This window comes from Knufia obscura (assembly GCF_036327395.1).
Source record: "Knufia obscura strain CCFEE 5817 isolate CBS 148926 chromosome Unknown scaffold_11, whole genome shotgun sequence".
Classification (NCBI taxonomy): Eukaryota; Fungi; Ascomycota; class Eurotiomycetes; order Chaetothyriales; family Trichomeriaceae; genus Knufia; species Knufia obscura.
Window position 1 is genome coordinate 869648 of NW_027042697.1, and position 24547 is coordinate 894194.

Here is a 24547-nt window from a genome sequence, read left to right on the forward strand (position 1 = left end):
ATCGTGGCAGGTGAGAGTCAGTATCCTTGTTTACAAGTCCTGTTGTTCCAATGGCTACAACAAAGATGCTGTGTGATCCTTCCCATTCATATTGGTCATACCGTCTGAAGCCCAGGAGTGAGGCCTAGATTCTCACCACAACATGTACCTCTCTTTTGTGACAACTTCGATTCTGTTACTGGCTGCCTCGTCGCAAGCACGTCCGGCAGCAAGCGACAATGAAGCAATACCCTCTGGCAAGTTCATTCACATACCGCTTATAAGGGACATAAATCTTTCGCTGGATCGGAGACAAGTATCAACATCGCTGTCGAACCAGGTACGAACTTATATGATTGACATACAGATCGGTTCAAGTGCACAGAAATTGACACTTTCGCTTGATACTGGCAGCGCCGAAACATTTGTGAATAGTGATCTCTGCACGACCTGCACAGGCGGTACATATGACGAAAGCAAGCCGTCTAGCGGTCAAGCGCGACATGACCTAGGCAACTTCGAGACGGCCTATGTCGATGGTGTTAACGTCTCTGGTAAATACGTCAACGACGGCATCAAAATCGGCAGCAACGCCCTTCATGAAACGATCTTCGCAGTGAGTGACAATGCTACAAGCAGCGGCTATGGAATCATGGGCATCGGTCTTCCACCGCCTCAGCCAAAGTATCCGAGCATTCTCGACAACATGAAAGCGCAGGGCCTGATAGAATCGAGAAGCTATAGCCTGCAACTCAACTCGGCGAATTCGACAAGCGGATCAATCGTGTTTGGCGGTTACGATGCAACAAATTATGCTATGATTTCTACACTGCCTCTTGTGTCATCAGGAGGGGAAACACCAAGAATGGCTATAGAGTGGTCTGGTATCACGATAAAAGCCCCTGAGGGCGGTGCGACCTACTCAAAAATAGATGAATCCCGACCGGTCGCGCTCGACACCGGGTTCACACTCAGCACCCTCCCGGATGAGGTCTTCGATGCATTAGCGAAGAGCTTCGACGTCAAGAAGTCCGGAAGCAATTATTATGTCCCGTGTCAACAACCGCAGGGGCATACCGAGCTGCTTTTTGGAGGCAGTATCGCTCCCATCACGATCTCGGTACCATTTTCAGAGCTTGCGATACCAGCCAATTTGCAGCCTGGTGGAGATCAGGGTCAGGATCTATGCATGTTTGGCTTCCAGCCGGTATCAGCATGGGGTGTTTCAAGTGGGATGATGTCCTTCGGAGACACAGTCCTACGAAGTGCTTATCTGATGATCAACCTCGATACCAATTTGGTTGGGCTTTCACAGGCTGTTGACGGGGCTGGCGCCAATTGCGAGGGCTGCATCGTCGAGATCTGATTGGATGCGGTGCATAGGGCTGAAAACGTTGTAAATTGCGTCAGCTTATGAATGTACGTATTCCTACACCGCATAATAGTTGATCTGCATTCTGATTATTCTTTCCAATATCAGTTCCGTCATTCCCAGTAACGCGCGTTCATTGTATCTCCAGGAGCCTTGCTGGCTTGTTCAGCTGAAGGTTGATGTGACGACAGCCCCTTGTCGACTCGTGCGCTGGGTCCGGTGAACGCCTAATTTAGATTGACCTGGAAGGATGTGGCTTGTTAGCGAAAGCCGCGACGTCCAAGAAAAGAGTATTCCTTCATTCTGCAGTTCCCTCTTCTTTATGTTCTTGGTGCGTCGTCAACAACACAACATGCTCGCTGTTTCTCATCGCATTATCATACCGAATGTCAAATTAATGTAAAGACACAGGTGGTATACTCCAGCTGTCAGCAGGAAGGTTAATCATCAGAATGGCAAGAAGTCAGGATTACTGTGACACTATTTTTATCGCAAGGCAATCACAGGAGGCATCTAGATGTCAGCACTCTCTTTTGTTCTTGTCCAGCCAGGAAAGCGCGCAACTGCCGCTTCCAAGCATGAGCAGCGCGTCGGTATTCACAGTCACGCACAAAAAGTCACACAGCAGCGAAAGCGCGTGAAGAGACTGCAGGAGCAAGAGGAGAAAGTGAGGAGAGTGCCTGCCGTTGCTGGACGCTCAAACTTCAATCATGGACTTGCAGCGAGATTGACGGACGATCGGAACGTTGACACCCTTATTGAGACAGTCAGGCACGTCCCAAAGTACCCTCATGGCCTTCCAACGCCCTCTCCGGAACCTGATGCCTATATTGCTAGGTCCTTCACCAACTACTCCTCATGGACAGAAGACCACAAATATGGCGTTAGCATGTTCATCCACGTCACAGTACTCGACCTCAACGACAACGCCACGAACATGGCCTTCTGGACGCAAGACGTACCTGCTCTGAGCCAGTCATGGACATGCATTCGTGACATAGTCTCAGCCATCGCTGCAGCTAATCAAGCAATCCAAGATCGAGATAACAAGCTCATCCTGACAGCTCTCGAACTGCACCTCAAAGCCTTAGCTGGTCTTCGCAAAGACGTCGCATTGCTGCCTCTTTCAGCGCAGGTCGCATGCTGTCTGCTCTTCGATGCATTCAATCTCTTGCGCTGCGATTTCGTCCAAGCAGGCGGGCAGGTAGCGATAGCAAAGAAGCTAACGTCGAATCTGCAGCTGGACGCATACCTTGAGGATGAGAAGTTACCAACAGTCTGCGATGCGTTGGCACGAATGGACCAGACGTCCGCCTGGTCGCTGTGGAATCCTTCGAACTTTCTCCGGTATGAGGGACTGCGACACGCCGAACCGATTCTTCACCTCGATCTGCTTCCCATCGATACTTCTACGGCTATGCTAGAAGGGCTCGTCGAAAGTATGGGACGACTGTCACGACACTTTTCAGGTCGAATACGGCGCAACCTCTCATGGCATGCGTTCGTTGATCCTACATCGCCCCTTGCTCAAGACGTCCTCCACGAGTTTCGCATCTGGAAAACGCAGTTCGACCAGTATGTCTCACAGCATGCAAAATCGGAAGATCGAGCCACTAGACAGCAAGCCGAGCTAGCATGGAACTTCACCTATGTCACGTTCACCACTGGTGTGCTCAGCTGCGGTGAACAGATCTATGATGATCCGGGATACGTACCACGCTACGATCGCATTAACGACCTTGCGGAGCAAAGGTTCAAAGAATCGGCCGACTTCAGCAGGCATGCCAACATTAAGGCGTTCCTGCAAATCATTGTACCGAGCTTATGGCTTATGACACTGATATGCCGACATCCGCAGACTCGTGCTCGATCAGTTGCTATCCTGAAGAGTCGGGACTATCAGGAGGGAGAGTTCAACAGCGTGGTGGCCGGAAGAATGGCCGAAGCCGTTATTGAGCTAGAGACCCTGGGGCGGCCTGTTCAATCAGCATCCGATGTGCCTGCGCATAATCGGATCTGTGTGGAAGGCATCAAGTACCTGGCAGGCGCCGAGGAGGTCGTGCTGAGGTATAGCCTGGCTAGTCAGCGACAAACTGGCTCACCAGAGTATGAGAAGCGCATACCGTGGAAGCTTGAGGGTGACCTGGTAAAACTCAACAACGCCATTGGTGCATTGTCACAAACATGCACATTGTACAGGAAGGCAAGGCCATCTACTGCGTGCCCAGGTTACATCAAGCCAATGTACTACAAGGACGAGCTTGTGCCTGTTCTGTTTGGCAAACCTTGAAATGAGAATTTGATTTTGACCTAGCACCGACGAACATCAAGGATTTCGGTTCACGCGAACCTACTACGTTCCTTGCCTATGGGAAACACGCCTGGCACGGGGTTGCTTGGCTTCGAACTATGAGTCGTTTCATCTACCAATATACTACGAGAGCACGGCTACCCGTGCACCTACAACAGTGGCTCAGATGCCTTGACCTCTCGCTCGAATCAGAAACTTAGTCGAAGATAGTGGAAACGGCCATTTCCAGGCCGCATGCAGAGTGCGTGGCTTTGAGTCAGGACCGACGTACATCGAACCCCTGTTTTCAGCCAATAGGCTTGCCGGCCGTCACGTACTTCTAGCACCTATTTCAAGCAAGTGCTCCCACCACACCAGTATATATTAGACGAACTTCCGAGCCACGACTTATCTTCTTTCTCTTTCCTGCTACATCCAAGCCACCCACCAGTAATTCGATCTCGAAGCTGTAACATGGAAACATGGCATCAGTAAATGCAGCGGGTGAAAGGTCGTCGCCGTCGCTCGCGTTCGCCGGACCGCGATGTTCGCGACATGGTGCTTCAACAGTCTGCTCATACACTACACGAAGAACATTGGCGGGAAGGCGGTTCCGAACCTGTTCCCGGACCGAAGCCTTCTTGAATGGATTGTGCGAAGCGAGATGCCCAGAGAGCAAGAGAGATTGCTGAAGAAGAACGCTATCAACTCTTATCTCTCGAAGAAAAGGTCGAAGTAAACAGAGCACTCTTCACCCAACAGCTAGAGGCTGGCACTATTCTGGCACTACAGCTCGATCACATGAAATTTGGCAACCGCATGAGGGCTCAATGCCGCGCCCGTGAATGTCTCGATGTACATACGGAAGGGTCAACCGGACGCGAGATCAATGATCAATTTGGGATTCTCATCATCGCCAAAGACGAGCGTCGCCCATGGTATACAACGAAGCGCTACTTTCACATCCATTGTGTCACCTCCTTGACCAATCTGCTCGATCTGCTTTCCACCAGCTTTGATTATGCTGGCGAACCAAATGACTGGGGCTCATGGTGCGCAAGTGGTTCGAGCACCAAGGGTGCATTGATCTGGCCAGGATCGTGTCAGATGTACAGTAGCTAGAATCGATCAATCATGTATTTAGGATTTATTGATTGCAGGTGATAAACAGATTGACTCGGAGGTGAGTGACTAGTGAATATATCTTGAATATATCTTGAACATATGTTGAATATATCTTGAACATATATTGAACATGTTTGAACATGTTTTGAACATGTTCTGAACATATTCTAAGTTATAAAATATAGCTAAAGTCAAAACGCAATAGAATCTATATCAGCCATGATAAGCCCCCGAATACCTCCTATCCCTCTGCATCAACCTCGGCTCATGACTATACTTACTCGTGCTAGTCCTCACGCTCGCTCTCCTCGCAACCTCCTGATGCATCTCTGCCTCCCTCACCGCTAGATCCCGCTCCCGCCTCAACAGCTCGATCTCCCTGTCTCTGTCCTGGTCTTGCTGCATGTATAGCTGCGCATCTTGGACTTGCATTGACTCTCTTCTCCGCATGGGCGCCGGGGCCATCTCGGTTGGGAATGGCACTAGGCCGGCGTCGTAGGTGTACATACTCGTTGCTGGATGGGCACTCGAGGGTGTGAACCTTGGTGCGGAGTATTGGGAGATAAGTGGGGGGCGAGCGAAGCTATGGCTGTATCGCTGGATTGCGCTGTCGGAGGGGAATCGTTCTTGGCGTGGTCGGCGGGTTGTGGCTGATTGTGGGATGTAGGCATGATCTGCCGCCATCTCGTAGCGTGGTTGTTGTGGTGATGGTGGGCCACGACGATGATCTCTGGTCGCTTTCATGTAGCGGCCATCGGCTGGCATGTATCGACCTGAAGATTCATACGGATGTGCCTCTTGCCAGCCGACGCTGGAACCGGAGCTGCTGTATTCTTCGTATTCTGCTTCGAGGACGGATTGGTCACTGTGGATGGAAGGCGTAGTTGCTGAGCCGTGAGAGCCCCAATAGGCTTGTTGACGGCGTCTTCCGCTGGCCGGTGTGACTTCAGGTATCGGTCGTCCATAAGCTTCGTCTCTCGGGATATGAATTGATGGTCGTCGAGGCTTTGACTTTGATTTTGAACGCGACATGCCTCGTTTTGGCGTCTTCTCGCCCCAGCCGGAGTCGGTGCGCTTTCGACCTCGGGTCTTCTTTTCGGGTTCGCCAAACACTTCAATGGGACTGTCGAAGCCCAGATCCTGGTCATCGTCAATTTGAACCAGGTCATCATCGTCACCTCCGAGGCCGGTATTGCCAAGTAGGGCATCTAAATCCACAATGTCATCGTCTTGTCCTTTCTTCGACTTTCTGGATTTGTTCTGTTTGTCCAGCTTCTGAGGCTTGGCTCCGATGGGCTCGTCCAGTGGGATGTGCGGGGGTAGTCCTGCGTTAGTGAAGGCCGCAGAACCTTGCGGGTTGACCGGTTTGCCATCATTGGAGAACAATAGCGTGCTGCCGAAGGGATCGTCCTCGACGATGGTATGACTTTTCCTGAAGGCGTCACTCTGCCTTGGGCTTCGCCTGTCACGGGTAGGGCTCTGTGGATGATAAGACTTGGGCCGGCGCGCTTCTGGCACGGCGTATTCACGCTGTGGGGACAGATAAGTCGACCTTCTTCGGTCCTGAGACAGAGAACCAGTCCGTTGACGCGTGGTATTGGCACCGACCCTAGCGAGTGTTACGGAAAAAGCAAGGACTTCCCCAGTCCTCTTGGTGCGTTCTGGATTGTCATTGTCGATGGCGATCACATCCCAGCGATCGCCATCTGGATCTCGTCGCTGGATACTCTCTATCAAGTCCTCGATGGCCATGCGTCTGGGTTGGCTCATCTTCTCAAGTTGATGGTCGACGCTGTGCGTCGGTTTCTTGGTGCGCTTGGAACGCTTCTTGATCTCAGCTTCAGACATTGTGCTCTCTGTGCATAGGGGTGCGTTGGCCCAGCTTCTGCCTTCTTTTCGGAACTGAAACAGTCTGTAATTCCGCTCATTGAGAGACAGGCCCGGGGTGTGTTGCAAGTCATCGTCTGAGTCCATGGATGGCGTGTAGACCCTAGTTGGTTCCCGGTCATCCGAGGCGTAGCCACGACCCGCCATTGTGACTATCGAGCACCGACTGGAACGGTCTTAGCTCAAATCTGAAATAGCGGTGAAGCGGTAAAGGAAGCGGTTAGCCTGGAATCGAAGGTATGAATCTAATGCAAGCTCTGATTGACCGGATAGTTCGATGTGAGCAGACGAATAGCAAGCTTTATACCAACGAAGAATGCTCAGGCAGAGGTGGAAGTAGAAGTGGGAAGAAAAGTACAGAACACGGATGGTGAGACGGGAAGGCAGACTCCAGGTAGAAATGTTATCAGTCACAGAGATCTGGCGTATATTTCTGTGTCCGACCTAGTGTGGTCGTAGGATGCAAGGCGTCTCTGTTCGTCTCTGTTCGTCTCTGTTCGAGACAGGCATCGAAGCAGATCTGTTAGCACGCCAGGCAGATACAGGCCTAGAGTCGATGTGTGGAGAAAGGGTGAAGCAAATCAAATGCATGGACTTTTGGGACCAAGCGATTGTTGCGACAAACTGCTTTACCCTTGGTGGTCTGTGTGTAAGCGGGGAAGCTGATTGAGTGAAGGATGGAAGGTGTCAGCTTGCCGAACAGTACTGGAAAACGCCTGCATAAGGTCTGTGCACGTTGGCCCCGCAGCACACCAATGGACGTGTACATGGTGCTCAATAATGCTCGTGTATGGGCAAGCACGAACCGGTAAGATGTTTCAGCTCATAAGGGCGGCTTAGAGCGGTTCGTTCGTGCAGTTCCATGACGCTTGAGCAACCGCTTGCGCGTGCCGTTGACACCGTTCTCGTCTTCCTTAGCGATCAAGGGCCTGTTGATTGCTGTTCAAACTGGCCATGTCTGAAATACTCCCATAACCGTTTCCATTATGGTGCGTGACTACATGGTTGGAAGTCCGAAGAACTTGAAGGCGCAAAGCTTCCGAAAAACAATCAGTTGAACGATGCTTCAAGTGGAGTCGTTGTTGCCGTTAACACAGCCACGTGCGACGCGGCAGCAAGCGCATACGCTTAACCTGTTTTGTTGGTCGACGATGTGCTTGTGTATCTTGTGCTTGCTTCATGACAGCTTGTTTTCAAAATGACGACCGTTCGTCCGAACTCGGTTGCAATCGCGCGTCAGTTGTCTGCGTCGTTCGTCAGAAGTGAGGCTAAGATGGTGTGAGCCAATATGGTCAGGTGAACAGATGACTTGCATTGAGAAAAGAAACCACTCTCCGAATACTGCCTATTGGTGCTTGAAGTACGCCGAACATGACAGTCGGGCAAATCATGAAAACCGCATGCAATGCAGGATGGTAGCACTAAAGATATGCTACGTGTACAGACTGCCTCTCGAACCAGGGAGAAGGCAAGATTTTGTGCAAGCACTCTCATGCAAGGCGTACGGTCAGGCAAACATATCTGATTGCTCGTTGTGGCGAATGTCAAGGGCAACATGCACAGGTCTTTCGTCACATACAATATGTTTGTATTAGGTATTTCGACATCTAGAAGGTGCACTCTAGGATCTATGCAGAAGTAGTACCTCCTTGCGGCCAACACCTGGGCCGCAATTGCCATGATTGTTCAAACAATACGCCATGCAGCTCTTTCCGTGCACCATGCCCTAGGTGAGAAGCGAGAACGCTCAAGAATGGGAACATCAACATCAAAGGTCGGTAACACTTTCCGATCGTACCGGGCTGTACATGCTCCTTGTTATCTCAACGGTACTTTTACATCCTGTACGCCTCTCTTCATAACCTCGTCAAATGTCCAGTTTGGTCGTGTCACAGCGCCCTTTGCGATCTTGTCGTGCTTCTCAAGTCTTTTCCTGCTCGAATCCATCTCAGGTGTAACGCCATCTGCTAGAGGTGGAGCGCCACCGGCAACACCACTGGCGAATTTAAGCTGGAGGACATTTCCAATCTCGTCGCATGCGGCGAGGAGACGGTCCATATCATCTTTATTGTGCGCCGCCGACACACAGAATCGTGCTCTTGAGGAGATCAAAGGTGTAGCTGGATAACCCACAACGACGACCGAAATCTTGCGTTTCAGCATTTCGTGTGAGAAAGCGGGCATCTTCGCCGGGTGGTAGAGCAGGACTGGAATGATAGGTGAGTCATCGTGGCCATAGACAATAAAGCCTAGACGCTTGAGACCAAGTCGAAGGTATCTTGAGTTGAAAGCAATTCTTTGAAGCCGTTCTTCGCCTTGGCCTTGAACCAATTCGCCATTGATCAGCCGGAGTGCCGCAATAATCTGTGACAGTACAGCTGGTGTAGGAGCTTCCCCATAGAGCACACCTGCGTTCGAGCAGCGCAACTTGTCAATGACAGCTTTGTCACCGGCAACATAACCACCATTGGCACCGAATGACTTGGTGAGAGTACCCATGAGGATATCGATCTCTGCGGGATCAATGCCAAAGTAGTCGCACACACCTCGGCCTCGAGGACCAAGAGCACCAATGGAATGAGCCTCGTCAACAAACAGGTTGAACTTGTACTTCTTCTTGAGTCTGACGAGACCGGGTAGGTTGCACATAGTGCCTTCCATGGAGTACAGACCTTCGACGGCGACCAGGATCTTCCTCCACGGCCTGTGAGTCCGTGGCTGACCTTGTGCGATGGCTTCTCTAAGCTTAGCCTCCAACGCTTTCATGTCGTTGTGAGCGAATGACTCGATCATGGCGCCGGAAAGTCTAGAACCGAAACGGATTGATGCGTGATTGAGCTCGTCCGAGAGGATCAGGTCACCTTTGCCAACAAGAGCTGGGAAGGTTGTCGCATTTGTACCGAAACCCATGGAAAAGACCATGGCGGATTGCTTACCTACAAACTCTGCGACCAAGTCTTCGCATTCAATGGCTAAATCCGCAGTCCCAACGTCTCCTCGAGAACTTGCGGTAGATAGGCCGTATCTGCGAACCTTCTCTTCGACAAAGTCTGCACATGGACCCTCGGATTGTGCGAAGCCAAGGTAGTTGTAAGAGCTCATATTCAAGGTTTCTGTGGTCGTTCCCGTCATCTGGAAATGATAATTGCCATCATTCGAGGTTCGGTCGAGCACGTTGATGTATCTTCCTGGCACGCCAGTGGTAGGTCTGTTAAAGCAATCGTTGATCCTCATCTTCAGTCTTCGCACGTAGAAGTTGTCGAAGTCGCTGTTCAGTGCTGCGTAGCCGTTTCTTGACTTTAAATGTCTATAGTTGTCTGCTTTGAATTTCATGCCAAAGAAATCTCTAACGTGACCGAAAATGATCAGCACGAGGTAGGATATGTAGGTGGTGAGGAGGAAGTAATAGGGCGGCTCATCCATGACTGGGTCAGGAAACTCTCCTCCCTGATGCCTGCTTTGATATCTATGGGACTGCGAGTTCAGCGGCCCGAACTGTGCGTGTTGTCTTTGTAGTCGCCGTGCCTCGGCCGGTGAAGGTGGCTGAAAGAGTGTGGTGGGCGGTTCGTCCATGTTCGTAGCGTCGGCGCGTGCCGTGGAGAGTGATATAGTCGGTAAGGACAGTGTGGGAGTGCTAATGGGAGGACTCGACGAGTTTAGAAATGCCTGCTCTTGAGCTTTGCTGGCTGCCAGCAGCGCAGCGGCCGCAGTCTGATATCGATCCTTGTCTTTCGAGGTCGAGGTGGAGAAGAATTGGGCGATTTTCGAGGGCTTACTGGGCGTCGAAGACTTCGTTGTAGGAATGCCGCCCTTCTCGGAGGGGGAAAAGGACGGCCAGGGGATGGGCGGCGAACTACTCAGAATATTGTTCGAGAATCGTCGAGGCATGGCAGTTGATGCTGGAGATTTAATATGTTCAGAGGGACGCCAGAATTGCTGTCACCTTCACTCGTGCTTGTACAGAACTCGTGAGCTATCTCGTGGCCTGGCTGTCGCTGGTTTGTGGCGGTGTAGGGAGGAAATCGTGGATTCGCGGGTTGCGCGACTGGCTTTTTTGGTGCTTGGTTGTTTGCGAACAGTAGGACAAGATCTCGCTGCACGAGTCGAAGAAATCGGTCGCACTTTGCAACACAACAGGAGGCTGCAGATTGAGGTGTCTAACGTCTGTAGAAGAGCTGTAATGATGACGGTGTGTGTGTTGCAGGTGCCACTGGCGGAGGAGTTGCTGGAGGAATCAACCGCAATAAATGGCTCGGGCTTGGGCTTGGGGCTTCGGCGTAAGGCGGATGCACTAGTCCCTTGCAGCAATAGCGACTGCAACTACTGCGAGCTGCAGGCTTCTGCACCTCTTTCCTACAGCTGTTCTGCAACAACAGCAACGATGAGAATGTGAGATGTGAGATGAGAGAGAAGAGGTGGCACGCTGGGCACACGAGCAGAGAGCCCCAGCTAAATTCTGATACAGCGACTAGAATACTCTGGCTGGTCTATCCATGAGATTGCCTGTGGAAACAGATACGCTAACCCTTATCCCATAGGGAGCATCTGAAGCATCTGAGGCCGGTCGGCACAGGGGCAATCCTTCACTAAGCCAAGCGAGCTCAATCGGAAAATTGCTCCATCACCATCTAGCTGATTGCTCTGCTTGGCTCGGAAATGTACAAGCATAATTTTTGCATCCAGCGACCGTTGACCGACTTTGCCGCTTTCATCACCGCAGATCCCTGGAGCTCGGATCATGTCACCACACCCATTTTGACTGGTCTGCTTACTCATATGGTCAAGCGACCAGCACTGGATGCTGCACCTGCTCACCATGCAGCAGTCGGATAGCTGCTGAATAATAATAACAATGCAGAACCAAGTTGGTATTCAAATCGTTATGATTATGCGACTCGTAATCGTACTCTATCACACAAAAGACCGCAAAGTTGGGCCACCCACTGATGGAGATATCCAGGCATGGTGTTCCCAGCCACCAGCGCAGCAAAATTGTGTGCAGATCCTTCGATTGGTTGCTCCTTCGCGTTTCGCAACAACGAGACGGCCGTCGCTTTCGGATCTCAACCGGGCCGAGATTGCTTCGAGATCATCCTGTCGAGGGGCATTTCACAAGCACTTCAGAACAAATACACAGTCCATCGGCTTCACCATGCAATGTCTAGACGAGCTCTGTTGCAACCAACAACGATGCTTGAGACGTCCGATAAAGAGCAGGTAGGTCCGCGCCGTAATCGCAGCTCTAAGATGCTATTAACCTCGTTCGTGGGCGTTGGAGCAACACAAAAATGCTTTCTCCTCATTCATCTCGGAACAGGCGTGCCACGTCTCGCTTGTTTTGTGCCGCACAGTTCTTTATCTCGCAGTAATGGCAGATGACCAAAGTGTGTCGAATGACAGCCCTGAGCTATGGCGGCATTCCGCGCCCGAGAAGACTCAATTCTATGCATTTCAGCAACATGTGAAGCAGAAACATAATATCGCAGGCAATACTTACCAAGATCTATGGCAATGGAGCATAGACAAACCAGCAGCTTTCTGGGAAGAAATATGGCACTACACCGGGGTCAAGGTGAGCAAGTCTTACGAGAAGGTAGGGGACCGGACAGGGTGAGAAGAGGGCAGAGCTAATTAGATATAGGTCCTCGGAAACAGTTCTTCCATGTTCCCCAAGCCTGAATTCTTCTCCGGCTGCGAGCTGAACTTCGCCGAGAACCTGCTCTACCCTGCGAGCAACCCCAACCCGTCTTCGCTAGCGATCCGAGAAGCCACAGAGACGACCAGACAGAATGTTACCTGGGAAGAGCTTCGAGAACGAGTGCGCATCTGTGCCGCAGCAATGGAAGCAGCCGGCGTCAAGAAAGGAGACAGAGTGGCAGGATACCTGGCCAACCACGCAAACACGGTCATAGCAATGCTAGCAGCCACCTCCCTCGGCGCAATATGGACAGGCGTCTCCCCTGACACAGGTGTCGCCGCAGTGCTCGACCGTCTGAAACAAGTCGAGCCAGTCCTGCTCTTCGCAGACAACGCTGTCAAATACAACCAGAAGACTCACGAAACACATTCGAAGCTCTCAGAGGTCGTGTCCGATCTACCCTCCCTCAAAAACATCGTCATTTTCGACACAGTCGCAAACCATCCATTTGACCTTTCCACCATCAAGTCCTCCGGCACTGTGCAAACGTACGACACCTTTAGTTCCAAAGCCAAGGCTGACAGAGAGCTCACTTTTCTTCCCTTGCCACCTGATCATCCAGTCTACATCCTCTACAGCAGTGGCACAACTGGCACTCCCAAACCAATAGTCCACGGTGCCCTTGGTACCCTCATACAACACAAAAAAGAACATGCCATTCAGAGCGACATCACCCCGGGCTCAACCCTCTTCTACTTCACAACCTGCACCTGGATGATGTGGCACTGGCTCGTCAGCGGCCTCGCAAGCGGCGCAACGATCGTCCTTTATGATGGATCACCCTTCCAACCTCACAAAGAGATGAGTATGCCCCTCCTCATCGACGAACTAGGAATCAACCACTTCGGCACAAGTGCGAAATACCTCTCCGTTCTCGAACAGGCGAATCTTGTCCCGACTAAGTCGGAACCCAAATCTGCGAAGTTGGACAGTCTGCAGAGTATATTCAGTACCGGCTCCCCACTCGCCCCAAGCACATTCAGCTACGTCTACAACTCGCTTAAGAAAGACCTACTGCTGGGCAGCATCACAGGCGGCACGGACATAATTTCGCTGTTTGGCGCGCCGTGTCCGATTCTCCCTGTCCACGCCGGCGAGATCCAGTGTCGTGGGCTGGGGATGAGCGTTAAGACCTTTTCACCTGATGGCAAGGATATCACGGACTCCGGTGAACCAGGTGAATTAGTCTGTGATGTGCCCTTCCCCTGTCAGCCGGTTATGTTCTGGCCTCCTGGCGATGCAGGCGAAAAGAGATACAAGGGGAGTTACTTTGAGACATTCACGAACAGAAACGGGGACGCGGTGTGGCACCATGGTGACTTCGTGAGGGTCAATCCTAAGACTGGTGGGATCTGGATGTTAGGTCGCTCAGACGGTGTGTTGAACCCAATGGGCGTTCGCTTCGGCAGCTCAGAAATATACAACATATTACTCAAGCACTTCAGCACGGAGATCGAAGATGCGTTATGTATCGGGCGGAAGAGGGAGCAGGATGTCGATGAAGTTGTGGTGCTGTTCTTGAAGATGGCACAGGGACAGAAGTTTAGTCAAGAGTTACTGGAGGGGATACAAGGCAAGGTGAGGAAAGAGCTGAGTGCGAGGCATGTTCCGAAGGTCATTGATGAGACGCCGGAGATACCGTATACGATGAATGGGAAGAAAATTGAGGGGAGTGTGAAGCAGATACTGTGTGGGAGGGATGTGAAGACTAGCGCGTCTGTTTCGAATCCTGCGTGCTTGGACTTCTATAGAGAGTGGGCAAAGAAGAACTAAGGCTGAGGTGGGTTGAAAGCGACACTGGTACCCTGAATTCGGTCACTTACCCAGATACTTCCTCCCAGAATGATGTAGTGTCGGCCAGCAACACTACAGCGCAAGCTTTGATACAACTGACCTCGTCCTGCGTCGCATTGAACTGCACTGCAGTACTCCAGCAAGCATCATGCCCTCCGCTCTCATAGCTAACGCAATAGACACGTTCGAAGAACCACAACTCGCAACTTATGCTGATTACCTCTAGATCCTACCACAAAACGATGGCATCGAACCCGCACCAAACAATACGCAATCAAGCTCTCACGCGAACAGCTCTGCCAACTGTTAACCACCCGCCGTCGTCGACCACAATGATGCTTTCAAACCAATCACCGCCTAGCGGTTGGGAATATAACCACGCAGAGAAGATGTAAATCAACGTTCCTGGTCAACAGATCCAGCCCGGACTCAAATTCACATTCACATTCACATTCAACACGTACTCAACAGTCAGCACCAAACCAAGCTTCAAAGCTCACCTCACTCCATCCACACAACCACCGCAATGTCCTACCCCTACAACTCCAACTTCAACTTCAACCCCTACTCAGCCTACGCAACACCCTACAACAGCTTCATCCAAACGACTCAACAGCAAATGCCCCCACAATCCAAGCCAAAAAACTGGCAACCATTCTACAGCGCCAATACCCAGCCACGGATGAGCATGGCGCAGTACCCGGGTGCATGGTGGGAGGGGCCGCGCGCTGGGTATACGGCTTCTGCGCATTCCTCGGGACATTGGGTTCCGCCTGGTCATGGTAGTGTGCCAAGACCGGCGTGGCCGGTGTATCCGGGGGCGTGGTAGGAGGGGAGGTAGAGTGTGTTGGGGAGGGTAGAGAGAGTGGTTTCGTACGAGAGTAGATCCGTGTTTACTTGGGGAATGCGGTTGTAGAGGGGAATCGGGGTTGTAGCGATTTCTACCGCCAGGTGCCCACGACTGCTTGAGGTACCTGTGCTATCATAGTTTGTAAGGCTCGTTGGGTAACACCACCACTATGTATTCGTTGACACTAGATCTCCTCTATGCTTCGCAGAGAACTTTAACCGTAGATTACCCATAGTCGTCTTGTACCTCTCTAGTCACCATACATCTCAGTCGCTGCATTGGCAATTCCATCCGTTCGCTCTGCTAAATTGAACAACTGCAACTAATGTCCAATTTCCCTACGCTGCGGAAAAAGGTGGCACCGTCTTAAAACACGATTAAAGTCGTCTGAGGTCATGTTTCGTGCTTGCTTGCGCATCTGCCACAATGCTCGGAGACTCGAGAGTAGCTCTCGATTCTTGTACTGGGGCCCCCCTGAATCTGGAAACCAAGGCCTCAGAACAATCGCGTCGGATCAGCCCTCGGTTTCTGCATTCGGGTCCTCTTCGGTGCTGGAAATTAAGTTCTCGGCAACAGCTGGAAATCATGGCGACAGGTAGTCGCTATTTAGGGCTGGGGTGCCCCCCGAGTTTCGAAATCGAGTCCTGTAGTGGTTGTCCGTGGCTGTTCTCTTCGAACCTTCTCGACTCTACCATGCGGAGTTCTCTTGCGCTATCCAAATACTTTCGTACTTTCTGCCACTGCAACACCGGCCAATCACCATGCAGCAAATATTCGCGTCTGGACGTACCATACTGCAAGCACGCAGTCAAGCCTCTCAAAGCATATATCGAAATACTGATGTACTTTTCCGCCCGATAGACGCATTCGCCCTGCGTCCCATAAGCCCTTCCGCTTCTTCCGCCTCTTCATTGTCTCGATCTAGCCCATCATTTCCTTGATATGGTACCATCTCATATGTACCTTTGCCGCCGTCCATGCGATTCATGTGGCTCAGCTTCCACCTTAGCAACCCTGCAAGCATAACCACACCGAGCATGAAGAACCCCGATACCAACATACCGCTCACATAATGCGGCCCGTCATGCTTGGGAAACAGGTTCACGCCGATGAGCGGTCCGCATTGTCCTACAACGTTCATCACCATCATAGCCAGTCCTTTCTCTTTCCTGCTAGGTTGATTATTCAGGTTCCATGTGATGATTAGCACGACGGAGCTGAAGAGGCCCATTGCTGCACCGTAGACTGCAACGTAGCGGATGATGATGCTCAGGCTGTCGGGGATGATATCTGATGATGCGAGCCAGCCGAAGAGTCCAATTGTGAAATAGGATGTTGCGCTCAGACCGGAGCAGGCCATGAGACATATACCGCGAGAATCTGGTATCGAATCTGAGAGGCGGCCGATGAATAAGACGAAGCCGAAGGAAAGAAGATATGGTGGTGCTGACAGGATTTGCGATGTCAAAGCTGAGAAGTTCATGCTTCTGATTATGGTTGGTAAGAAGACTGGGAGCGATGCAAACGATACGTTGATCGAGAGAAAGATGAGGGCTTGCAGCCAAGGGATGGGACTCGATAGAGCTCTGATACTCTCTGAAGACACAAGGCGTGCATAGAAGTGCTGCTTCGATGCAATTGACTGTTCGTTGGGCGTGTCCGAAGTATCATGATGCTGCTCGTCTTGAAGCCGAAGCCGTGCTACCTTTCTTTCTCGAGGTGTGAGATATCGTGCTGTGTCGGGTGAGTCTGGGATAAAGTACCAAGCAAAGATGGCGGTGATTATGCTTGGGAAACCCTCGAAGAGGAAAAGTGCTCGCCATGGCTCAATCGGACTGTTCTGGCTAAGCTTGACAATAACCCATGCCAGGCTACTGGCGAAGCTGGTAGCAAGAGGCGCTGCTGAGATCTGGAGTCCTACTCTATAGGCAAGTTCTGACCTTCTGTAGAAAAAGGTCATGTAGAACGGAACCTATAATTTGCTGTTAGTCAACTTGAGCCTCACCCAGTCCTTGCACTCACACCAGGCCCAAAAGCAGCTTCCGTTATGCCGAGACACGCTCGAAGTGCAAGCAGCTGCGTGAAAGACGTGACAACGGACTGCAAGGACGCAACCACGCCCCAAGCGAGAACGCATAGACTGATGTAGACATGCGCCGGGACTAGTCTATATAGCAGTATCATCCATTCAAACGTGATGTACGTGACGTAGAAAGCAACCAAACAGTAGTCGAATTGCACGTCCGACAGCTGTAGCGCTTTCTCAAGTCCCGCGATCCTGGCGTTGCCAATATCTGCGTCTGTTAGAGATAACCATTTTCCGCGGGCAGTTGTGCATACTGGAACGGTCGAGGAAGGAGAGTAGATATAGGAACGCGAGGAAGAGCACGAGTTTCCTGTCGAACTTTTTGATTATGGCTGTCTCCTCGTTCTCCGTGTAGTCCTTGCTCAAGGTGTTTGCCCTTCGCGCCCGTGTAAGCCGCCTCTTATCGTCGTCGTCTTCGGCACCGGGCTCGTCGCTCGAAAGGTCGGGCTCGGTGGACGTACGAGGACCATCATCCTCGCCCTCTATTGAGTGCCTTTGGACATGTCTAGGAGCGTCGAAGCGAAGGCTATCAGCCTTCTCGTGTTGCCTCACATCACTTCTTGTCGCTGATGGCTGTCTTGATGTATGCTTTGACAATGGCAGAGCATCGTGGTGAGAAGACATGGCATTCACGTAAGCACAAACACATTTCGTAGGCCCCGGCTGCGTCTGTTAGGGACGATGCATCCTTACTACAAGCATGATTGCAGAAATGCATCGTGGACCGCATGTCAACTCTGGTATCACCGGTGAGCAGCTAGCTGCATGTCATCCGAGGCTCAAAGGTGTCTGCGCCGGCAGAAAAACAGGGCACATTTTAGGCGAGCCAAGTCTTTGGTGCAGGGGTGTCTACCCGTCCTTCTGAAGTTCAGGATTCCTTTCGCTCAATCTTCTTGGAAGGCATCAATGCACGATCGGGGTATATCTTCTTCTATCATGACTGTGCTCGTTTGTACAGTGTTTTCTATTCCCGGATCCACGAAAAAGTGAGCCGCCGATCCTTGTCCGTACCTGCTGTGGCAGACCGGGCATGCTGCTAGCTACCCGTTCTTGCCTACTACGATGATACAACCATCTATGCCACTTCCAGCAAGTATGCAAGTCTTTGACAGCTCCAAGCAGAATATCTAGACAGCCCAAACCGTACGTCACTTTCTGTGAAACATTGATGTCGATTCATGAGTCGCACCAATCTAGCTAAGACGGATAGTACGAATCGACCGGCCGGGTATAGCCATATGGAACACCACTATGTCCTCGGCCTGGCTGCTTCTTCTGCTGCTTGGGCACTCGAGCGTTCTTGGGTGAGATCTCGGGCGCGAAGAACCGTCTCTGCTCCCGGGGCAGCTCAGTGTTCACACCGCTTCGTGCATAGTCACCAAAACTTCGGGAATGTCCTGAGATGTCACGGTATTCCGTGGCGGCATGACCGTTTCTTGGTCGCTTGTCAGGTCTCTCGTTCGCGCGTGTAGTGTCGATTGGGTCGGGTCGCGGTCCTCGCACTTGGACAGGATCGCGGTAGTGGCGATTGAAGCTATCAGCAGGGGTCTCGGACAAAGCTGCCGGCCGAGGCTGGTCGAACTTCCGCTTCTTGCCTCCATGCAAGGTCATAGCGGTATGCTTTGCTGTTTCAAAGGTTGTGCTGAGTTCGTTCAGCAATCGCTGGTCTACTGTCTTGTCTCGAAGTTGGTGAAGGACATTTTCGGCTGTGTCACGCAGAAACTTCGCATTGTCTTGTTTGCGCAAGCTGTTCGGGTCTGTGACTGCAAAGAAGTCCTTCTTGGCCTTGTCGTACACAGTCCAAAGGCGCACCATGTTACCTCCGACTTGTGCGGCCAGGGCTGCGAAGACAGCTGAGTTGTTTTCCTTGTCACTCTCGAAGAGTGTCTTCTTTTTCTCTGGCGAGTTACTGTCAGGTTCTCGGGTATACACTGATCCTTGTTGGGTCTCTGGTGGGGACATTGCTTTGAAGGGTCAATACTACTGACTCTGAGTAGGGATCCAAGTCATATCATACCTTGGGTTGGGGCCGCAGGAGCAATCAGTGCATTGGTTGAGGCCACTTCCTTCTGGGCTGAAGCTGCACTGTTCGGGATCCCAAGGTGTTCTTCGCAGTAGAAAGAGATTGCCGCAGTGTTGTCGAGTACTTTGCCATTCTGCGTCAAGGTGAGAAGGACCTTGTCGTATATGGTGATGTGATGGTCCTGGAAAGCTTGCGACCGCGACTTGATGAGTTCGATTCTGCGTGAGAAGGTCTCAAAGAAGGCGCTTCGATTGGCACAGATTACTGCGTTGACCGATGGGTCAAGGTTGTCGATTTTCTGTACTTGCGCAAGGACAGCCTCGACCTCTTCGGCAGGGCCTGAATTATACCTTGTCGGCGACGAGGAGAAGAACAGGCCTCCACTATCAGGCGGTGAAGTCATGATGAGTGTTATGTTCAGGGTAATATCGGGGTAAAGGAAGGTGCGACGAACATAAAATGAAGAAGGCAGGAACGCGAGATGTTGTGGCAAGTAGTAGGCGCGACTGCGTAGAAATGTTTTGTGCTTCAGCTTCACTCGAAGATTATTTGCTTCACTAATGAAAATCGTCCTGAATCATTGTTTTCGCTGCACATAGCCGCCTATCTGTCTGTGGCCGTATTCCTGCATACCGTCAAAGGTGACGCACAACAAAGCGTTGAAGGTGCCCGTCAGCATTATCTATCGTCTATGGTAGGTGGTGCGATAAGGTGGAAGAGACGCCAACATGCGTGTCAAGCGCTCGTTCGACGTTCATGCCGATAGATTACCTACATGGAACCTTTTCGAGGCTCATAACGTTTTGCACAAGGGCATCACCCGTTGTAGCATTGACTCTGGACGACGCGAAATAGACCTTGCTGTAAGTCGAGGATGACACCAGTGCGAGCTTCATCAACGCATATCGTCATTGTGAGTTTCGACAGCTAGCGCAGCACACCTCATACGAAGCCGCCACAAGACACGATTCGTAGGGTCGTTCCTGCAACCGCATTTTCTGCTCACCCCTCTCCTGAAACGACGTGCCATACCTTGCGAACCACGCGCCTCTTGTAACAAGCTTGCCATGGGAGCCAATGTCGACATCCTTCGCGAACACAATGGTCCTTCATTTCTCTCCCAGAGCAGCAATTGCAGCAGGAATTGGCGCGACCTTGCCATATCCACCCCTCATCAGCCTCTCGAATCTTGCTTCCATCTTATTGAACATATTTCTGTAGTCACGTCCAGGCATCTCAGGATTCCTCCATCCCTCTTTACACCAGTAGCTCCAGCTCCCAACCTCTCGAGCCACTAGCATATCTGTTGCAAGCCGATCTCCAACGAATGCGATCTCAGCTGGGTTGTCCGTCACTCCATGTTCCTTGAAGAAGGCTAGGACATCGGGCCCACAGAGTGGTTTCTTTCGGTCTGGCTGCTGGCGTAGGACAGGTATGCCTAGCTCATCTTCAAGGTGCTTTGCCTCTTCTTCGTGTTCAGGCTTGGGCGAACTGCCAGCAGTATTCGAGACAATGAGGATGCTGGCATGATTGTGGGAGAACTCGGGGCTAGCTTTGAGCTTCTCGAGCTTAGCTAAATAAGCTGGGTGAAGCTTCGAAGTCTCGGGCGGACATAGTGTGTTGTCCTTGTCGAGGACTAGGGCACGGATTGTAGGCTTCTTCCCTGAAGGGAGCGTCGGAAGTCCTGATGATACAGGAATTGGCAGCCAGACGAGGTTCGGAATGGTAGCATGAGGGAGCAGCGATGCTGGGTCGTGAATCGCGTAGGCTAGAGCTAGTCGGAGCGCTGGGGCATTGGCGAGTAGAGGCATGCCGCCTCATTCAGGTTTACGGCATCCGATGGTCATGGCGGTTTCTATTAGAATATCGATTGCGTCTTCCTTTGCGAAGTGGAAGATGCGGATCGGTCAAATTACAGAGCTGAGCCTACAATATCCTGCCTCAGGCATGCACAACCAGGATGACTTCTCCACGATTGCCGCACGAAGAAGGTTGAGTGAATACGATGCTTTCTGGCCTGAAAAGATAGACAGTCCGAGATGTGTGTACAAGTAGCCGTTTCAGGATCTGCAGGTCATAGTTAATGCAGTCTCCGCGACAAGGCGACAAAGTCCACCTGTGCCGAGTAGACTGTGCCTACCTACTTGAGTGCTGTACTCGTTGAACCCTGGTGGTAAAGTGTCGCGGAGTGATTTTATCCTGAAAACACTGTTTGTTGTGCCTCCTCAACAATCCAGGCCGAGCTTCTGACCGCTACCACAGGTGGTTGACTGCGTATCACCGCAAGTCAGGTCCTTCAGTATCGGTACGGGAGTGACTGCTCTAACTTGCACGTGAGATGCGGGGAGATAAGCTCGGAGATAAGACTAAGGCTGCTACCGCATTTTGAGCCTGGTCTCAAGAACTTGAAGCACCCATCTTGACCAGTATTGAATGCGCCATAGGTTCAGATTATATCGACATTCACAATTACCTACCAGCTAAGTCGCCGAGGACTCATAGATCTTGCCACAAATCTCTAGACGTTCACGATACATTGCGACCGCCAAAATGGGCAAGCTCACATCCACCATCGGCATTCCCATAAAGTTACTGAACGAAGCGCAAGTAAGAGAGCGCAAGAAATTTACCGCTAGGAAAATACGCTGACATCAAGCAGGGCCACATAGTCACTATCGAACTCTCATCGGGACAAGTGTACCGAGGAAAACTGCTCGAAGCCGAAGACAACATGAACGTACAATTGAGAGACGTGCAACAGACAGCACGAGACGGAAGAGTATCGCATCTTGACCAGATATACATCAGAGGCAGCCACGTTCGGTTTTTTATCGTACCAGACATGCTGAGGAATGCGCCCATGTTCAGAAGTAGAGGGACGAGAGGACGGGGTGTTGGTTTGGCCAGAGGTCGTGCTACAGTCAACAGAGCTAGAGCTGGAAGAAGAGGATGAGATCCTGGTTTTGAAGTAAGATTATGAAGGACTTCACACACCAGCGACCATCAAGGCTTTGTGCAGCGGTAGCGCGTAAGTGGGAGGCATCTGACAGCTCAAGGATGAGAACCTTCTATAGCGTCTGCGCAAGCGGTTGTGCTTCTAAAGTGCAATGAAGAGCAACCAGAGACGAGAAAGTCGTGTCACGAGTGGCAAGCAAGGGAAGCACGACCGTGGACTGAAGGAAGGCACGACTCGGATCAATTGCCTCTGTGCCTGCTTCGGCGATCAATGCCAAGCATTCGTTTTGTGCTGCGTAGTCAGGAAGGAATAGTACCAGAGTCATTATTCCCAGAATCACAACAAGAATTATCCCATGGTTTATGCCTGGAACTGTTTGCCCCGCTTATGTCATGCGTTGGAACGAGAAGCAAGCGTTGTAAGTGATCGCATAGATGTGTAGCTTCTAGCCTTCCAAAGATGCCACCCAGCAAAGAGCCTACGCATTCAGGTCTTCGCCTTCTAGTGCTCGCACCTTCCACAGGCCAGTATCAGACGGAGACAAACCCTGCGGAGACTAGAGAGTCACTTGGTAGAGATGGCAACGAACTATTATCTACCTTCTTGACAGGCTTGACCGGTTCAGCGCCGTCCAAAGATCTCACTACGTTCGCCGGCTACACATCACACCCTCCCTTACAACTCAGAAACAAATACTATGCCGCAGACGTGACTCTTTGGTGCGACGAGCTCCCAGCAAACCCTGACCTTGAACAATGGACCAAACAGATGCTCTCAGCAGAAGCCAAGGAAGCACGAGAAGTGATCGGCGGAATCGTCGTTGTCTTCAGTCATGTTCAGACCGCGGAGACTACTCACGACTTGCAGAAACTTGAAGTTGAGAAGTGCATGGCGTATATAAAGGCCCTCAACGAGCTACGAGAAGCGATTGAGGACGAATCTGGTCGTGATCTAGCTACGGCCGCCGTGGTGCAAGATATGACACCAAAGGCAGCAGCAATGCGGAGAGCAGAACGTGAGGGCACTGGCATCACCTCTTTCGCAGAGGCGCTGGAGGAGAGCTGCGTGTCAGATCATGGTGTCTTTGGCTGGGATGTCGTGGCATGGCAGCCGGAGTCTGAATCATCCTCAGGGACCGACAAAGGCGCTACGAAGTCATCAAGCGGAGCACAACTCGACCAACCTGAGCAGTCAAGAAACCAGTACGGAGAACGAATCGGCATAGCGCGGATCCTCGAGGTCCTGGAACAGACCGACTGGTCAGCGCCAATAAGGGCCGCTGAAGCCGACGACGGTTATGGACTCCTGTCGACAGAAGACCTTCTTGACTCGGACGGTGAGTTCACAGCGCCCAGCCTGAAGCCAAAAATCAATATACAGAACAATGGCACGAAAGACGTCGTGTCAGAACAATCTGACGAATTCCAACGTGAGATCATGGGCCTACACTTTGCGTTGGAGGAACAACGCCAGCAGCAGACTGCGGATCCTGAAGGCAGCGGAGACGAGCTGGAAGTTGAGCAACTGGCTGGTCTGATGGAGCGAGCCGTTGCCACAAGAGAAGCGGCGGCAGAGATGTCAAAGGAGGATCGGGAGAAATTTGCTCGGAGAGAGGTGAGCAAAATGATGCGCGATATGAATGTGGCCTCGTCAAGGCGTTGAAGAAACGTCGCTGTCCAGACATCAGATCTCATTTTCCTCCTGCCAAAATCCTCAGAGGTGAAACTTCAAGGAAAGAACCTTCATGTTGCGGAAGCATGTACGACTTGTCCTCAGGATCGGCGTCCTCCCAAGACACAAATTGATACACTTTAAGGCACCGGGCCGCCTAGCGATCGTGTTTGGTATGTGTGTTGGTGATGCTTCCAAACATCGCTCTTGACAAGGTAGGTGTCGATGTGCTCCCATTCACAGCTAATGACCAAGCACTGCCTCAAACGCTGCCTTCCGTCCATTTTGGGCGACAAAGAAGGCGTGGAAGAAGGCCATGTTAACGTCGACATGTAGTCGTGGTCTAGGGAGAGTGCGACAGAACACCAATCGAGGCAAGAATACTGGATAGAGCTGCTGACTACAGCATGTGGCCATTCAGTATTCGTATTTCAGGATGAAACGGGCTGGCGACTACTCCTTTCAATCTTTCGTGTTTTGACAGGTTTTGGGTAAGCAAAAAAGCACCTTCCGCGAGAGAAAGAAGGAAAACCAGGGGAAAAGCAGCTACGATAATCCGCCTGCAGGTTAGGCGCTAAGCACGCACCTGCTCTCCTTCTGATCCGAGATGGGATTCATGCTCCAGCAGGGTTCTTCCCTCAACATGAAGGGCAGCCTGATCTGAAAGGCCTTTCAGATCCACCAGGCAGTCCATCAAGAGGAATACTTTGGGGAGGCAAGACGAACAAACAAAAGAAACATGCATGTGGAATGTTCACCCAAGAGCTCGACTTCCCCAAACCAAGATCAAAAACCGCCATGTGCGTCGTCATACAT

The 24547-nt window shown here is 51.5% G+C and overlaps 10 protein-coding genes across 10 annotated transcripts; 5 read left to right on the forward strand and 5 right to left on the reverse strand.

Moving 5' to 3' along the window:
* Positions 1–142: 142 nt before the first annotated feature.
* PMZ80_008630 (uncharacterized protein) lies at positions 143–1345 on the forward strand (the record flags this gene model as incomplete). The annotated part of the gene is made up of 1 exon (XM_064877029.1): positions 143–1345. One exon carries the CDS (start codon positions 143–145, stop codon positions 1343–1345), a length of 1203 nt encoding a protein of 400 aa, XP_064727416.1.
* A 523-nt stretch (positions 1346–1868) lies between these two features.
* Positions 1869–3641, forward strand: PMZ80_008631 (uncharacterized protein; the record flags this gene model as incomplete). Its single annotated transcript, XM_064877030.1, has 1 exon — positions 1869–3641. The coding sequence occupies one exon, from the start codon at positions 1869–1871 to the stop codon at positions 3639–3641; it is 1773 nt and encodes a 590-aa protein (XP_064727417.1).
* Positions 3642–4979: 1338 nt separating this feature from the next.
* PMZ80_008632 (uncharacterized protein) lies at positions 4980–6800 on the reverse strand (the record flags this gene model as incomplete). The annotated part of the gene is made up of 1 exon (XM_064877031.1): positions 4980–6800. One exon carries the CDS (start codon positions 6798–6800, stop codon positions 4980–4982), a length of 1821 nt encoding a protein of 606 aa, XP_064727418.1.
* A 1671-nt stretch (positions 6801–8471) lies between these two features.
* Positions 8472–10541, reverse strand: LCB2 (serine palmitoyltransferase component; the record flags this gene model as incomplete). Its single annotated transcript, XM_064877032.1, has 1 exon — positions 8472–10541. One exon carries the CDS (start codon positions 10539–10541, stop codon positions 8472–8474), a length of 2070 nt encoding a protein of 689 aa, XP_064727419.1.
* A 1480-nt stretch (positions 10542–12021) lies between these two features.
* PMZ80_008634 (uncharacterized protein) lies at positions 12022–14124 on the forward strand (the record flags this gene model as incomplete). Its single annotated transcript, XM_064877033.1, has 2 exons — positions 12022–12246; positions 12295–14124. 2 exons carry the CDS (start codon positions 12022–12024, stop codon positions 14122–14124), a joined length of 2055 nt encoding a protein of 684 aa, XP_064727420.1.
* Positions 14125–15812: 1688 nt separating this feature from the next.
* Positions 15813–17705, reverse strand: PMZ80_008635 (uncharacterized protein; the record flags this gene model as incomplete). Its single annotated transcript, XM_064877034.1, has 3 exons — positions 15813–16967; positions 17018–17289; positions 17336–17705. 3 exons carry the CDS (start codon positions 17703–17705, stop codon positions 15813–15815), a joined length of 1797 nt encoding a protein of 598 aa, XP_064727421.1.
* Positions 17706–18278: 573 nt separating this feature from the next.
* On the reverse strand, positions 18279–19507 carry PMZ80_008636 (uncharacterized protein; the record flags this gene model as incomplete). The annotated part of the gene is made up of 2 exons (XM_064877035.1): positions 18279–19045; positions 19099–19507. The coding sequence occupies 2 exons, from the start codon at positions 19505–19507 to the stop codon at positions 18279–18281; spliced, it is 1176 nt and encodes a 391-aa protein (XP_064727422.1).
* Positions 19508–20213: 706 nt separating this feature from the next.
* On the reverse strand, positions 20214–20915 carry PMZ80_008637 (uncharacterized protein; the record flags this gene model as incomplete). Its single annotated transcript, XM_064877036.1, has 1 exon — positions 20214–20915. The coding sequence occupies one exon, from the start codon at positions 20913–20915 to the stop codon at positions 20214–20216; it is 702 nt and encodes a 233-aa protein (XP_064727423.1).
* Positions 20916–21654: 739 nt separating this feature from the next.
* On the forward strand, positions 21655–22057 carry SMD3 (small nuclear ribonucleoprotein Sm D3; the record flags this gene model as incomplete). The annotated part of the gene is made up of 2 exons (XM_064877037.1): positions 21655–21711; positions 21764–22057. The coding sequence occupies 2 exons, from the start codon at positions 21655–21657 to the stop codon at positions 22055–22057; spliced, it is 351 nt and encodes a 116-aa protein (XP_064727424.1).
* Positions 22058–22519: 462 nt separating this feature from the next.
* Positions 22520–23722, forward strand: PMZ80_008639 (uncharacterized protein; the record flags this gene model as incomplete). Its single annotated transcript, XM_064877038.1, has 1 exon — positions 22520–23722. The coding sequence occupies one exon, from the start codon at positions 22520–22522 to the stop codon at positions 23720–23722; it is 1203 nt and encodes a 400-aa protein (XP_064727425.1).
* Between the last annotated feature and the right edge of the window lie 825 nt (positions 23723–24547).